Source organism: Moesziomyces antarcticus (genome assembly GCF_000747765.1).
Source record: "Moesziomyces antarcticus DNA, scaffold: scaffold_v10001, strain JCM 10317, whole genome shotgun sequence".
Classification (NCBI taxonomy): domain Eukaryota; kingdom Fungi; phylum Basidiomycota; class Ustilaginomycetes; order Ustilaginales; family Ustilaginaceae; genus Moesziomyces; species Moesziomyces antarcticus.
The window spans coordinates 1393560-1409485 of NW_014639009.1; the positions used below are offsets into that span (position 1 = coordinate 1393560).

At 61.4% G+C, this 15926-nt stretch overlaps 5 protein-coding genes across 5 annotated transcripts; 1 reads left to right on the forward strand and 4 right to left on the reverse strand.

The window, feature by feature from the left end:
- Positions 1–48: 48 nt before the first annotated feature.
- Positions 49–5433, reverse strand: PAN0_001d0498 (phospholipase D; Spo14p; the record flags this gene model as incomplete). The annotated part of the gene is made up of 1 exon (XM_014804113.1): positions 49–5433. The coding sequence occupies one exon, from the start codon at positions 5431–5433 to the stop codon at positions 49–51; it is 5385 nt and encodes a 1794-aa protein (XP_014659599.1).
- Positions 5434–6177: 744 nt separating this feature from the next.
- Positions 6178–7209, reverse strand: PAN0_001d0499 (uncharacterized protein; the record flags this gene model as incomplete). The annotated part of the gene is made up of 1 exon (XM_014804114.1): positions 6178–7209. The coding sequence occupies one exon, from the start codon at positions 7207–7209 to the stop codon at positions 6178–6180; it is 1032 nt and encodes a 343-aa protein (XP_014659600.1).
- A 695-nt stretch (positions 7210–7904) lies between these two features.
- On the forward strand, positions 7905–9185 carry PAN0_001c0500 (succinyl-CoA synthetase beta chain SSC-beta; the record flags this gene model as incomplete). Its single annotated transcript, XM_014804115.1, has 1 exon — positions 7905–9185. One exon carries the CDS (start codon positions 7905–7907, stop codon positions 9183–9185), a length of 1281 nt encoding a protein of 426 aa, XP_014659601.1.
- A 187-nt stretch (positions 9186–9372) lies between these two features.
- PAN0_001d0501 (neutral/alkaline nonlysosomal ceramidase) lies at positions 9373–11991 on the reverse strand (the record flags this gene model as incomplete). The annotated part of the gene is made up of 1 exon (XM_014804116.1): positions 9373–11991. One exon carries the CDS (start codon positions 11989–11991, stop codon positions 9373–9375), a length of 2619 nt encoding a protein of 872 aa, XP_014659602.1.
- A 962-nt stretch (positions 11992–12953) lies between these two features.
- PAN0_001d0502 (DNA unwinding-related protein) lies at positions 12954–15890 on the reverse strand (the record flags this gene model as incomplete). Its single annotated transcript, XM_014804117.1, has 1 exon — positions 12954–15890. One exon carries the CDS (start codon positions 15888–15890, stop codon positions 12954–12956), a length of 2937 nt encoding a protein of 978 aa, XP_014659603.1.
- Between the last annotated feature and the right edge of the window lie 36 nt (positions 15891–15926).

Here is a 15926-nt window from a genome sequence, read left to right on the forward strand (position 1 = left end):
CGAACGATTGCATTCATGTACAAAGCGAGAACGGCGCAAGAAAAAAGTCTAATCGTAGATGAGCAGCGGGTTGATGCGGTCCATGGCAAAGAGGAAGTTGTTCGAGTGGTCTTCGGCCTCCAAGAAGCGGGTAGGATGGAGGACTAACGAGCCCCTGCACTCGTCCAGCAGGGCTTCCATCTGGTCGAGTTCTCGCGTCGAGAATCCCTCGACGGCCTTTTCCTTGCCGGGGGCATTTTGACTTGCCTGTGCATCTCGCAGTGCACTGGGGATCTGGTCCTGGTCCGTCTTGCTCTCCTCCCCCTCTTGCTTGGTTGAGGTTTGGCCGACAGGACCGCCGACGCTGGCACCCGGTACACTGTGCGCCTGCGCATCGCGCACGTCTCGGCTCTCCTTGGCTCCAAACTTACCCGAGCGCGCCAACCTATCCGCCCACGCACCAAACGCCTTGTACTCGGCCCAAGTCGTCACCGTATCGTCCGGTACGCACTTGAACACCTTGCGGAAGATCTGCGTGTTGTGCACCGCACACGTCAGCCAGTAGTCAATGTAGAAGCTGTCGTCCACGGGATCCTGGAACTTGAACGGATCAATCTCGAGCGATGCCGCAGGCAGATTCCACAGACTCGTCGACATGCGGCCCGAAATCTTGCGCCGCAAATCCTCGGGTCCACCCACGTCCAGATCGTCTCCAAGCCCGCGCTGGCTCGCTCGCTGCAGCATGTCCGTCTCCCGTTCCGGTCCCAGACTCGACGAACTCAACGAGCCCAGCAGACGGTGGTAGTCCGAGGACGGTCTGGTGCGCTTCGATTCGCCGTCCGCATTGGCCGTGCGACCGTTGACCGCAGGAACGTCCTCCGCCAGAAGCTTCTCTTCCAGCGTCGGCTCGAGCGAGCTGTCGTACCTGCCTTCCGCGAGGCTCTGCGGCTCTTCGCCACGCATCGCCGCACTGACACGCTCGGAGCGCGCAGCCTGGTACCTCTCGTTGTGGTTGGCCGACTCGGCAACCGGATCCGCCGTAGCCTCCATCTCGGTTTTGGCCTTGCTCGTGCCGTTGCTCAGCGTGTCCTTGATCTGGTGGCGCAGTTCCGAGACCGTCCCGTTGCCGCGGTCCGCCAGCTTGGACGTTGCATGCTTCAAGCTTTCTTTCGTGGTCGGCACGTCGACCACATCGGACGTCGAGGCCTCCTTGCTCGCCTGACGCTTGAGTCCGTTGTGGCTCTGCTCGTGGTCTGGGTCCCACTCGCCGTCCGAGTTGACCGTCTCGACGTCATCCGAGTACACCGATGCAGCCGCTGCCGAGCCCTCGCGCCCGTTCGTCGAGCCGTGGCCGTGGGCAGACTCGCGCGCCTCACCAGTGCGGCGCTCGTTGGCCTCGAGCTCATCCACGTCGACACCGAGATGCTCGCGCATGAGCCGCATGCGCAGCGTGTGCGCGAATCGACCCACCTTGTACGGCTTGCCGCCCATGAAGCTGTCCACCATGTCGTGGTCGCGGATGACGCACGCCAGCTCCGAGTCGCGATCGCCGCGCTGGCTGCGCTCGTTGATGTTGGCCGAGCCGATGATCGCCAGTCGGTCGTCGACGATCATGATCTTGTCGTGCAGGTACACCTGCTCCGTGGTCAGCTGGCCGCCGCGCAGCTTGCCCCACGTGCGCAGCGAGAAGAAGCTGATGTAGCGCTCGGGATCGATGCCCTCGCGGCGCAGCTTGCCGAAGATCGAATGCTCGCCCCTCGAAATCGACCGGTTCTGCAGCTCGACGATCAGTCGCACCGACGACGCATCCGGATGGTCGATGGGCATCGGGAAGCCTGGGATGAGCGGAATGACGATGACGGCGCGCCACGGCGTTCCTTCGCGGTGCGCGCGGATGATACGGCTGACGAGCGCCTCACCGATCTTGTTCTCGATCTTGTTGCCCTCCATGATGGTGGAGGTGACGAAGAACTGGTTCTCGATGTAGACGAAGTGGTCGCTCATCTGGATCGACTTGAGATAGGCATTCTGGATCGAGTGTTCGATCTTGTTGGCCGTGCCCAGGCTCCACGGGCCTGCGGAGCGGCAGATCTGCACTTCGCACGTACCCGTCAGGCCGTACTTCTGCAGCTCCTCGGGCGTAAAGTCGGGAGGCGGCACCAGGAAGGGCATCTGGCGCGTGTGGTTCTTGATGCGCAGCAAGAAGTTCCAGCGCTGGATGAAGTGACGGCACAGATCGCGCGCGGGCTGCCCGACCAGCTGCAGACCGACGTCGTGCCAAGGCATGCGTGGGAACTTGTCACGCGCAAACAGGTCTTCGGCAGGCTTGCTGAGCGTATGCCACTCCATGACGCGCTCGTTGGCGTAATCCTGACCAGGCCAGATGTGCGCCTCGCGACCATCCTTGGTGGGACCGAGATAGCCAGGCGCGCTCGACAGGCCCAGTTCGGTTTCCGACTCGTTGTCGCGCTTGTGGTAGAGGGCGTCGTCGACAAGCACGTGCGCAGGCGTATCGTAGCGACCAAAGCAGAGATCGAGACCGCCCATGAATGCAATCGTCTCGTCGATCACGCAAAGCTTCTCGTGATGCGCCCAGTAGAATGTGCCGGTCTTGAAATGGCTCGGCGAACGCTGGACAAAGATGTTGCGGTGGAGACCGATGAGCCGCTGCTTGGTGTAGTTCGAGTCGGTGGGCGTAAAGTTGTTCGACACCTCGTTGTAGATGATGACAAAGATCTTGACGCCCTCCTCGGCCTTCTTCTTGAGCACGTTGTCCAGCCTCCACTTGGGATGGCCGGGCCTGCGCAGGTAGAGCTCCGGGCTGAGCCACCAGTCGTGGATGAAGACACGATCCTTGGCCATCATGAGCGCCTTGCTGAGATTCCAGTAGTAGTCGCGTCCATCTGCCAGCCACTGGGCTGAGACGTTGAGACGGATGGGCGCGAAGCTCTCGAAGCGATTCGTGCCGCCAAAGATGTTTCGCGCCGCCATCTTCTGCAGGGAGACGATGAACTGCTCCATCATGCGCTCGTTCTTGGCGACGAGCTTGAGCTTTCTCTCTGCGTTGCGGATATAGAAGGTGTGACTGCTGGCATGCCTTTCGGCATCGTGGGCCTCGTCGCGCTTCTTGGGGTCGACGTCTTTGAAGTGGCCGCCGGTGAGCAGCGCGGTCTGGTCGTACGAAGCCTCCTTGGATCCAGAGGCGTTGGCGGAATCGGGCTGCTCGGAGCTCTCGACCTCGGGACCCTTCTTGTCGTCGCTGTGCGTGAGGCCATGGGCGATGTGCATGGTCTGCTTATATAATCGCTTGGGCCGTTCGACCTTGAACTCGTTGTCCATGAGGAAGACATCGTAGAGCTGCAGGCTGTCGGGCTCATTGACGATGGCGATGAAGCTCTCGCGGACGATGAACCACTTGGGCTCGTATGCCTTTGCCCAGCGAGCTGGAGTCAGGACACTCTTCTGGTCTTTCTTGCGCGACGAGCGAGAGAGGATGCGAAGGTAGCCTTGCTTTCCCTGGTGGCCGCCACGGCTGGCGAGCGAGACGGAGAGCGCCGAGATCTCGAAGAACTTGCAGAGGCGATTGGCCTCGGGACGGAACATGGTGCGGCGGATGAGCTCGATGATGTAGTTCTCCAGCGCATCTCTCTGGGCTCGGGCGAAGTCGGCGCGCGAAGTCTTGCCCTGTCGCTGGAGTTGGTTGAAGTAGGGCAGACTCATCTTGGGGAAGCTGGGCAGGCCGACGTCGCCCTCTGTGGAGTTGCCGATGGATCTGCCGAGGTAGCCACGCAGGGCTGCGGCTCGATAGTGGGCATGCAAGTTGATAAAGTCGCGAAGTTCGCGGTAGATGACCCACTTTACGAGGCCATCGCCGTACTCGAGCTCGATGCGGAAGACAGCGTGCGTATTGTGCATGGGGTTGACGCTGTCGGTCACGCGGAGACGGAGATGGTTGAGCAGGACGGGGATTCGTCGACGCTTTGCCTCGTCGCGTTCCACGGCCATCTTGAGCAGGAAGACTGGCAAGATACCGGTCTGAAGCTCCTTGGCCAGGTCGAGGTTGACGGCACCCGTCTTTGTCTGCTCGCGTTTGGCCTTTTGGGACTCGCGCACCTTCTTCTTGAGCTGAGCCCATCGCGTCTGTGCCTGTTGGGGACCGCCGCTGCCGGAAGCGTCGGGCGAGGCGGGCTCGTCCTTGTCCTTGTTGGGACCGAGCATGATCTTGGTGATGGCGCGCAGCTTCTGAGCGTCGGGCGAAAGCTCTGGAGTGGGCACGTCGTCGTCGTTTCTTTGTGGGCCGTTGTCGTCGGTGGCTGTTTCGGCGGAGGGTGTTGGGGGCTCAAATGCATTGCGCATTCGATTCGAGTTCTCAGCCCATCGACTGGAGGAGCGGGAGGCTTTGTTGGCTTCGGTCATGTCGTGCTGCTTGCCCTTTGCGTCGGAATTGTTGCGAGCCGCGGCGTCGACGTCGCCATCCTTGTTGGCGTTGCTGCGCAAAGTGGAGCTGCGCTGCGCACCGCTGGGGCCAAAGATGTTGAGTGCTGGGCGTGCGGGAGAATGAGTGTCGAACATGCCGCTGAAGAGACCCGTGCCTCGTTCCTTGTCGGAATCGTCTTGCTTGTCGGAGTCCTTGTGATCGTCGCTGTTCTTTGGCTTTGGGGTGGAAGGAGCGGAGGCGTCCGAGTTGGGGTTGAAGCTGGAGAAGCGTCGTTTCCACGTGCCTTCCTTCTGGGACTCCTTCATCTTTGCGATTTTGGCGCGTTGTGCGTCGTCGGGACGGGATGCCCAAGAGGGACCGCGGTTGGCGGCGTGCGGTTGATGCGCGTCTGCACTCGGACCGTGCTTGTCGGGGTGCTGGTTGCGCTCGGAATGAATGGGCTGGCCGAGCTCTGCAGCGGCCGTCTCTGGCTTTGTCTGCTTTTCAGTGTCCTTGTAGGAGCCGTCCATCTCGTTTTCGAGTTGCTTATCGTAGACGGTGCCCTGTCGCTGTGCGATCATGCCCTCGTCGCCGAGCGCGCGCTCGATGATGCCTTGGCCCATGTCATCGTGAGGAGGGGCCTCTGATGCGTGTTTGAATGTCTGACGCTTGTGCTGGCCATGTTGTTCTGTGCTGGGGTTGTCAATCTTTGGCTCGGCGCGGTCTGCACCGCTTGCAGCCTGGGCGGGTTTGTTGACTGCGTCTGGATGGTTGATGCGGGCGGCAGGGTCGTTGGGATGGTTTCCAGGCGCGGCGCGGTATGGATCTTGGGCCGGACTCGCTGTGCCTGAGGCATCGTTGTGATCTTCTTTTCCGTTCGGAGTTCGGGCGTTGGGTTTCTGCTGTTTGTCTGCGTCTGACTGCTGCTCGCTGTCCTGGTCTTCAGGCTGCTCGCCGATAGCCGAGAAGCCAGTGAGTTGGGCAGCAGTGTCCCATGCCTGATGGGCCAAGTCGGCAAAGGAAGTGCCGGACGACATGGCTAGGCTCGATGAGGGTTGTTGGGCTCCTCTGCACAGCAATCGAGGGTGTCTTGCACGATGCGAGCGTCGGTGTGCAAGGTGGTGTGATGAGGAGGAGCCTGGCGAAGGGGTTGACGAGCGGAAGAGGGCTGCGATAGAAACGACGTTGAATGGAGGACGAGAAAGAGGAGGGATGTCTTACATAGCTGTAGCTGTCGGCGCGAATGCGAGGTGTATGCCTGTGCGGCATGTGCTGCTGGTGTCTCGAGGGGCGGGTGAGTGGGGGTTGGCTCGCTTGCAGCTTTAGGCGGTGGGCTGCTGTACCTGAACGTGCTGCTGCTGGGCGACCAACTTTTGGCCCCGCTTCGACTGTGGAGCGGAACTTCTCTCTCTTCGCGCTCTCTCTCTATCCGCGCTGACGCGCTGCTGTCATGCGTGCGGAATGACGAAAGCGTTGTCCAAAAAGTCCGTCGCTTTATTTTTCCACTTTTTCTAGGGCCGGCGCAGCACCCCACAGGCGGCCGCTGCCTACTGGCATTGATATTCTCCCGGTCACCCCGGCCATCATGAAGCCAACTCGGCTCCAGCTTGTCCCGCCGGCGTCACGATCTCTCAGATAGCCGACCGACGAGGGCAATGAAGGCGGCTCAGTCCGCAACACAAAGACAGACAGCAGAATCGAATGAATTGCGAAATGGTATACAGTTGCGGCGAGAATACAACACGAAACAAGAGAGGCCAACAAGTAACAAAAAGCGCGCCTCACTTGGCGGCCACGCTGCTGGACTTGGGCTTGGAGCCCTTCTTGATGAGGTCGAGGAAGTTGGACTTGCTCAGGTCGGCCAGACGCGCATCCTTGCTTGCCAGACCCGCCTTCTTGCCGGGCGCTGACGATGCTACCGAAGAAGCCTTGGCGGCGCCCTTGGCTGCACTCTGCTTTGCCTCGACCTCCTCTAGATCGTCCTCGGTGGTGGTCTGTGCTGCGCGAATGGCGTTGAACAGCTTGACCACACCGCGCTGAGCCACCTTTCGCAGCTTGCGCTCGTAGACCGTGCTGCCGCCCTGCGTGACGAACTCTTGCAGCCGTTCAGCCTCGTCACCTGTGGCGGGCGCGGTCTCGATGATGTTGCCGTCCTCGTCCTCCATGGGTGGCAGCACGCCTGGCGCGCCCCAGCCACCGATGACGTCCTTGACGTGGCAGCGCTCTTCGCGGCGACGCTTCTGCTCGAGCGCGATGCGTGCCGCACGTGCACTGAGCGATGTCGACTGGGCCGATCGACGCAGATGCGGCGCCAGCGACAGAATCGCAGGAACCTGAGCCTCGGCCTTGGTGGAAGTCTGCTTCGCCTTCTTACGGCTTGCCTTCTCCGCTGCATTCTCGTCCTCGTCCGATTCTTCGAGCGTGTCGAGCGTGGCTGCTGATGTCGAGGGCGCGATGCCGAGCAGACCCTCGAGCGCATTACCGAACGAAGTGGGCGAGGTGGCCCTGCGCTTGCGCTTGGCAGTCTTCTTGCTCTTGGCGCCAGCTCCTTTAGCTGCCTCAATCTCGTCCTCGGTGTCGGGTTCGTCGTCGTCCACCTCGTCCTCGTCGCCTTCGAGCGAGATCTGGTCGTCTTGCACCGCCTCGTCCGAATCGCTCGCATCTTGAGCTGCAGCAGCCGGCTTCTTGCTGCCTCGGTTCGATGCGGATCCGCGTGGGCCTGAGCGGCGAGCCGGACCTGCAGATGACGAGCCGGCCTTGGTCGCCCTCATGGTCATCTTGGACCCGCCCTGTGCAAACTTGGCGGCGGCCATCTTTGCGTGTCTTTCCTTGCCCGTGCTTTGAATGGAAGGGGTTGCTGATGTGTCGTGCGCGTGTGATCTGCGTGCCTTGTTGTCGACACTGGGTAGAATAGGTAGAAGAGTGTTCGCCGAGAGCACGAAAGAAGGTCGAGGGAGTGATGGAGGCAATCTTCTGCCATCTGAAGCTCGCCCCGCTGAAGAAGAAAATCCTCGAGGGTCCGTCCAGCTGAATTTTTGGGAAGCGGCCCAAACCCGACTTCCGTGAACAAGAAACACGCGTTGCAAATCGGGGAGGAGGTCAGATTCGATTCGAGCAGGGAAAGGCGGAAATTCGCCAGTTTGAGGTCGTGATCGGAACACGTTGGAGAGTGTTGGCAGAAAGGAGCGAATCGGAGGCTGGGACGGAAGCGCGGTGAAGCCGTGACGGAGAGCTCGGCTCATTCCGTCCGAGTTGAACTGGGCGTCAAAACTGGCGTCCGTGTCGGCCGCCGTGTCTCCCGCCGCTGCTGCCTTTGCACTGGGCAAAAAGAGTCGGTGCCCGTCCGTGCCTCGCTCTGGTCAAAATGGCCGGCCGGCCGTGTGTCTCGTGTCTGCCATCGGGCAGAGCGTCGAGTTGAGCTTCTCGACACAAACGCAGATAGCATCGCGCTTGCTTTCCTTCCCTCCCACCTCCCCCTCCCCACGTCCCTCTCCGCATTCCCCTCACGATGATGTTCAACGCCCTCCGCACACGCGCCTCGATGGCCAGGACCATGGTCCGCGGTGGCCAGGCCGCCGCCCAGAAGCGCTACCTCTCGATCCACGAGCACCTCTCCATGGACATCCTCAACAAGTACGGCATCGCCACGCCCAAGTACATCGCCGCCAAGACGCCCGACGAGGCCTTCAAGGCTGCCCAGTCGTTCGGCGGCAAGGAGGTCGTCATCAAGGCGCAGGTCCTCGCCGGTGGCCGTGGCAAGGGTCACTTTGACTCGGGTCTCCAGGGTGGTGTCCACCTCATCAAGACGCCCGAGGAGGCTCGCGACCTCGCCGCCAAGATGCTCGGCAACAAGCTCATCACCAAGCAGACCGGTGCTGCTGGCCGTCTGTGCAACGCCGTCATGATCGCCGAGGCGCGCCCGCCACACCACGAGTACTACGTGGCCGTGCTCAACGACCGCTCCACGCAGCTGCCCGTCATGATCGCCTCCAACCAGGGCGGCATGTCGATCGAGGACGTCGCCGCCGAGAACCCGGACGCCATCATCACCACGCCCATCGACTTTGAGAAGGGCCTCAGCAAGGAGGACGCGCTGGCCATCGCCAAGAAGCTCGGCTTCACCGGCGTCAAGCAGGAGGAGCAGGCCGCCGAGACGTTCCAGAAGCTCTACCAGCTCTTTGACGAGAAGGACGCCACGCAGGTCGAGATCAACCCGCTCGCCGAGTCCAAGGACGGCGAGGTGCTCTGCATGGACGCCAAGCTCGGCTTTGACGAGAACGCCGACTTCCGTCAGGCCGATGTGTTTAAGCTGCGCGACACCACCCAGGAGGACCCGGACGAGGTCGAGGCGGCCAAGTACGGCCTCAACTTCATCAAGCTCGACGGCAACATTGGCTGCCTCGTCAACGGTGCCGGTCTTGCCATGGCTACGATGGATGTGCTCAAGCTCAACGGCGGCAACCCGGCCAACTTCCTCGACGTCGGAGGCACTGCCTCGGCGGCTTCGGTGAAGAAGGCGTTCGAACTGCTGCTCAACTCGAACCAGGTGCAGGGCATCTTTGTCAACATCTTTGGCGGCATTGTATCGTGCAAGAAGATCGCAGAGGGCATCATCCAGGCCACCCAGGAACTCGACATGTCCATCCCGCTCGTCGTGCGTCTGCAGGGCACCCACGAGAAGGAGGCAAAAGAACTCATCAAGAACTCCAACCTCAAGATCTTTGCCTTTGACGGCCTCGACGAGGCCGCCGCCAAGGCCGTCGAGAGCGCCAAGAAGGGCACCCTCTAGATTTTCCCACTCGCCCTTCTGCCTTCGAATCTGCCATCGATCTTTCCGTGACATTCACGTTCGGCGTGGTCTTTCCCCTGAGTGCAGGCGCGGATGCAATGATGAATTCCAGCAAACGACAAGAGTTGAGCAGGGTATCGTTGAGCATGTACGACCGAAACAAACATGATCCGTTGCTACAATGGTTCTAGACGAGGTAGAACTCGGCCGACGTAGCTTGGAAGGGCGAGATCTTGCCGGTGAAGGGAGCCTTTCGATCGCCATAGTACACGATCCTATACAGCCCCTGTTGGGTCCACGCCTCCACCGCCCAGCTGATCTGGATCTTAGACGATCCGTGCAGCTCGTTAGTGCGTGTCCAACGCATCGTGGTCGAGTGGTGTCCATCCGTACGCTCAGTGACCCACTCACCACGGTCACTGTAGCGCTGCACCTCAAAGTACGTCCCTTCGAGACGCAGGTTGTTGCGCGGATTGCTCGCAACAAACGTCACGCTGATGTTCGACGGTGCAGCCCGCACGTCCACCGGCGAGTCGTTGAACAGCGTAGCGTTGGCACGGTTCGGGATCGGATACGACAGCAGTGGCTGTTCGAGCACGTCTCCAAACGCGTGTCCGATCGGCGGGTTGTCGTACACCACGCCCGTCTTGAACTTCCACGCCTTCTGGATGTCAAACGCGCGCTGAGGGCCCACGGGCAGGTCGCGCGCCCCTTCGCGCAGCGCAGGCACCAGACGACGCGAAAACACATCCATATATGCCTCGAGCGTATGCGGCCCAAACAGCGTACTCGCCCCTTCGTACCGCTGCACGCTGTACTCCTCCTCCGTCGTGACGTAGTGCCCGTACGTCGAGGCAGGACCGCTCACCTGCACGATCGGCTCCATCCCCTCCGGCAGCAACCCCGCGCGCACGATCGCGTCCGACACGGCGCGCTTCAACCTCCTGCCGGCCATGGTCGTAAACTCTCCCGGAACGATGAGGATGAACAGCTGCCCAACACGCAGCATCTGCACTTCCACCACCGACGGTCCCCAGTCGTACGGCTTGTGGATCTCGCCAATGTCGAGCAGAACCGCCTTGGGAGCCTGACACTCGATCTGCTCCGGGCCTGGGTTCTTGATGAATCCCTTGACCACGTCCCAGAACGGGTTGTGATGGTCGGTCTTGTTGCTGCCCTGCACAAAGTCAAATGCACCGGGTCCATCGGTCGTGCCGCCCGCAAAGCCGTACCCAAGCGCCGCAGGACACGTCTTGACGCGCGTACCATCCGGCCTGTAGACCGTATACTGGCTCATATCGACGTTCATCTTGACGCTCTTGACGGGCCCAGTGAGCATCGTCGTGCGCTCATACTCGTCTTCCACATGTCCTGTGGCCTCGGGATCGCGCTCCATGATGCTGCGGGCCGCATCGACCTGCTTGCGCGCAATCATCTCGTTGGACGCAAAATCGTAGCTGCCCGTCGGGCTGACCTCGATATACTCGTCGTGACCCCAGGCGGGCCCGCGACCATGACAGGTCTGCACGCGATCCTGGCCCTTGCTGTTGCTGCAGGTCGAGTGTTTGTGTTCGCACTTCGAGCCATCGTCACACCACGCACCCTTGGTGTTGGGCGACGTATCGCCCACCAGAGCCTGTGAGAAGCCGGCGACAAAGCTGTTCTGCCCCGGCAGCTGGTCGGGCTGCTGAGCACTCTCGTACAGCAGCGCCGCGAGCCCCTTGTTGTCGCCCGAGGTGAGCGTGTTGTTCTCGTACAGCGATGTGCCGTGCACGGCGTACCAAGATAGAAAGCCAGCTGCCGAAGCAGGCTGCTCGTCATTCGGGGAAAGATCCTCAAACTTGAGCAGGCTAAAGTCGTGATCCTGGTCTTCGTCGTTGTACAGGTCTCGCTCGTGCTGCGGATTCTGCTCGTACGCATAGCGGCTGCGCTGGATGTGCGCATCCTCAAGCCTCGTCTTGCCATAGCTGAGGCGGGCACCTGCTCCTTGGGCGATGCGGTCGCTTCGTGCCTGATAATCGTCGTGCGCACGAAGAGCGGCACGGACGGTTCCTTCGACGATGGCGTCGAAGTTCTGCAGGATGACGCCCTTGGAGGTGAGCGTGGGCAGCAGTGCCTGCATGAACCCGCCAGGTCCGGCGTGCGAGTGGGTGCCAACAAAGGCTACGTTGCGCTCTCCGTACAAGCCTGGATGCTCTTGGCGGAGGCGGTCGACTACGGCTTTGCGCAGCGCGCTGTCGCCCATGCAGATGTCCGAGTTAATGAAGATCCATCGATCGGCTGCGCCATCGGCGGTCGGAATGAAGCTCTTGAATCGCGACGCGAGTCGTGCGTGGAAGCTCGGCGATTCGGCCTGAGCCGAGCCGACAATGAAGGCGCGGGAGCGAAGGCGGATGTGGAGTCCGGTGTTGGTCTGCGGAAGGGAAGCGTATCCCATCATGTTGACTTCGACCACAGGGCCGGTCACATCGCCGATACCGACGCCGAAGTTGACGCTCTGGTCAGTAGCAGCTGAGGATGCAACGTGCGGAGTGATGGGTCTGTCCGTCCAGACTGCCTGGAAGGAAGGGCTGCGGTAGGCACAGCATGCGGCCACAGCAGCAGAGCCCAGGAGAAGGACGGAGACGACCGCCTTGAGCAGCAAGAAACGGCGGTTCCTGCGGGTTGCAGAGTTGACACCGGTGCCCTCGATGGACACAGGGACGGGCAGTTGCTGCTCCTTGAAAGCGGCCTTTGCATCGCCCTCGGACACGCAGGTCTCCTCGCTGTCCCGGCTTGGGACGAGCTGGTAGCCGGCGGCGGCCATGCTGGAACCAGGCCAAAACTGACGGCTCAGCTAAAGTATGCGCGAAGGTTCGAAGATGCGTTCCCGGGCTGTTGGCTCGATCTGGTATTGGTCCTTGAGTGGGTGAGGGGAGAGATGAGGTGACAGGTGGATGGGAAGCCAGAGATTCGGTGGCGAATGATCTTGCGAAAGAGCGGCCTAGATATAGTGGAAGACTTGGGCGGTCTGGTGTAGATGGCGTGAGCGAAGATGGCAGTTATAGTTCGGCTTGCGCTTGGAATGTCTCCGCTTGAAGCTGGCCTGGGATCGAATCTAGCCGTTCTAGATGGAAGCTCAAGCCGGAGAGGGGGCGAGTGGCGACGCTATCAGGCAAAGGGACGGCGGTCCGAATCGTGCATTTCCAGCCGCGCCGCAGCGATACGCGGTGGCTCAGCCCAACTGCGCCGAATAGAGGCCAAAAAGCAGTCGCATCTCGAATACGCGGAGAGGGGCTGCAGCAGGACCCTGAATTTCGGCTGATTTGCTTCGACCTCGACCCCGGCCATCAAGCTCACATCCTGATTGGCCGTGTATGAATGCCCCGCATTCATATCTCCTTTGGCGTGGCTCTCAGGGGTGCATGCCGCTCCGCAATGCTTGAGCTGATGTCCAGCTCGCGGAGGCACGTGCATATCGGCACAGAGAATGGCTCGGATGCGACACATCAATGAAGGCGTGGAGCGGGGAGCAACCCCCTATCTTGACCAGACCCTGCATGCTGCAACCCCCTCAGAAGCGTCTACCCCGCAGCCGCTCACGTTCACAGCCGACTCGTGGAATCACCTGTCAGTGGTAATGTGGCAGGATCAACGTGAACAGTCATCGAAACCGGAAGCGAGCCCCTTAAAAATACAAGCCGAGACAAGAACTAAGTAAAAAGAGAGAGAGAGAGAGAGAGAGAGAGAGAGAGAGAGAGAGAGAGAGAGAGAGAGAGAGAGAGCAGATCAAGCAGTCGAGGTGGTGGCGCCGATGCTGTCAATGTCCACCTGCGGATGCACCATGAGTACGGGATCGGCGGCCGAGCCCTGCACGCCGCTGACGGTGACGTCGGTGCCGGTGATGGGATTGCCCTCGTCGTCGATCGAATCGCGGATCTCGAGCAGGTACGAGTCCTTGACGAGTCGGGTGAGCACCTTTTTGATCAGCTCGGTCTCCTCCTCGAACTGCTCGACCGTTTCCATCTCGTTTTCGCGCTGCAGCAGGTACCAGTCGACCAGCTCGGACTTGAGCACGCCGCGCATCGTCTGACGCTCCACCTCGTTGATCCGCAGCACCACCAGGCTGGTGATCTCCATGTACCGGTCGAACGTGATACGGATCTTGCGTGTCGACGCTCCCGAGGACGCGGCCATCTCGCCTGTCGCGCCGCCCGTCGCAGCCGCCGAAGAGGCCTGGCGCATCGACTCGCCGTTGGGGTCCATCGAGTCCTCGTCCATCGCTCCGAGCGACGACGATGGCTGTGTGGTTGCCGCCCTCTTGAGTGGCGAGTTTTGCTGCTGCTGCTGTTGCTCCTCCTCGTCGTCAAAGTCGATGTCGTCCTTTTCGACGTGGATGATGGACTGGCGCAGCAGTGAGTACGCCTCGCGCACGAAGGCCGGTGTGATTTCGTGGCGGCAGTTGGCACGCGCGATGGCCTCGCATAGACGGATCATGCTCTCCAGCTGACGCACGGTGATGCGATAGGAGTTCTTGCCGGGTCCCGAATCGTCCTGACGCAGCTGACGATACTTGTCCACCAGCACATCGCTCGCCTCGGGCGTCAGCTTGGGCTGGAAAGTGCGTGCGTAGCGAATGTAGCGCTGGATCGCCTCGGTGCTGAACTCCGGGTCGATGGCCGCATCGCGGAATCGGTGAACATTGACAATGTGCTGTGCAATGTTCATGTCCACCGCCTCGTTGCACTCGTCGAGCACCACAAAGAACAGGTCGAAACGCGACATGATGGGCGCCGACATGGCCACATTGGCTCGCAGCGTCTGCTTGCGGTTGTACCTTCCGCCCACCGGGTTGGCGGCGGCCAGGATGGACGTGCGCGCGTTCAGCGTCGCCTGGATACCCGCCTTGGCGATACTGATGGTCTGCTGCTCCATGGTCTCGTGGATGGCCACCTGATCCGCCACGTCCATCTTGTCGAATTCGTCGATGGCGCAGATGCCGTTGTCGGCGAGCATGAGCGCACCTGCCTCGATCGTGAACTCTCCCGTCTCCTCGTCCTTGACCACGGCGGCGGTGAGACCGGCGGCGGACGAAGCCTTGCCCGACGTGTAGACGGCGCGCGGCATAAAGCCACAGACGTACTTGAGGAACTGCGACTTGCTCGTCGAGGGGTCGCCGACGATGCAGATGTTGATGTCGCCACGCAGGCGCATGCCTTCGCGCGTCTGCTTGTGCACGCCGCCCATGAGCTGCAGCAGGATGCCCTTCTTGACAATGTCGTGACCGTACACGGTCGGCGCGATCGACTGCACAAGACGGCTGTAGATGTCTTCGGACATGACCATGGCCTCGAGCTCGTCTCGCTCGGCCTCGGTGAGCGAGTCCATGAGAGTTTCGGGATCCTCGTTGTCCTCGGTAAAGTCGGCGCGGATGTCGTTGCCTCCGCGCGCGTCGGCGCTCTGCACCATGCATGCGAGGAAGGCGGTCTTGTAGGTCAAGTCGCGCACACCGAGGCTCTTGAGGCCCGAGACACCCTGCGCGTTGACGCCCTCAGCGGGTCGGCCGCCCTGGGCCTCCCTCTGGATCTGCGCATTGACGCCCGGAACGCCGAGCTGCGACACATCGGGCACGACGATGAACGTTCCAGTAAAGATGCACTTGTCACCGGCCTTTGCGCGCTCGACGACCTCGGAGCGGAGGATGACGTCGAGGCTGCGGGGCATGCTGCCCGTGGGGATCTCGTTTGCGTTTTCCTGGATTCGCACCTTCTGCCAGTCGCAGAATCGGCTCTGGTCGACGTTGAGCTGCCACTCGCGCCGGTTCTGGCATACAGGGTTCCTGCACATGACGGGCTCGGTGTACTTGAACTGCTGCTCGACGTCGCGCACGGTGGTCTGGCACGTGTTGCACGTGAAGGCGCCGTAGAGCAGCTCGGGCCTGACCTCGCTCGTGCGCGTCACGGTGCCGCTGATCGAGACGAGCTTGCCGACGCGGTCGGTGCGCAGGTCGCGGATGCCCGAGACGAGGCCGAGGTTGTAGAAGGAGACGGAGAAGTCGCGCGGGATGAGGCCGGTGGCGGCGGTTGCGGCGACGTGGGCGTTGAGGTAGAGGTAGTTGGGCACGTAGGTGTTGACGAGGTCGAGGAGGGCGCGACGGAGGTAGGGGACGAAGCGGTAGTACTGGTCGCTGACGGCGCGGGCGAGCACCTCGTCGTGGCGCAGGATGTGGCTAAAGTCGACAAAGAGCGTGGTGCGGTTGTAGTCGCGCAGCGCATAAATCTGGTCGATGTAGAGCGGGTCCTGCACCTTTTCACCGTTGGGGTCGGGCGATCCGGAGAGCGGCTGGTCGACGAAGCTCTCGAGGAATTGCGCAAAACCCTCGCGCACTCGCTCACCCACCTCGTCGACGACGGGCGGAATGTCTTGTGTGTCGACCGCCGCACGGGGACGAGGTCGACGAGGTGTGGAGTCCTCGTCCATGGGTCGCGAAAGCTCTCCGTTGACGGTGCTGGCGTCATCTTCGTATTGTCCGCGCAGCTGGCGCTCGAGGTTGAGCGAGCCTGCTTCCGATGTGCCTGGCGTGAATGCACGCTGGGCGTTGCTGCCGGCTCCTGTGGTGTTGGTCCTGCCGAAAGCGAGCGGGTCGAGACGGTTCTGGTCTGTGCTTCGTGTCGCACCGCCGACCCTGCCCAAGGGAGACGACGGCATTGCAGACGACGACGACATGCTTGCGGTTGAGGAAGTGAGGATGAAAGCCGTGTG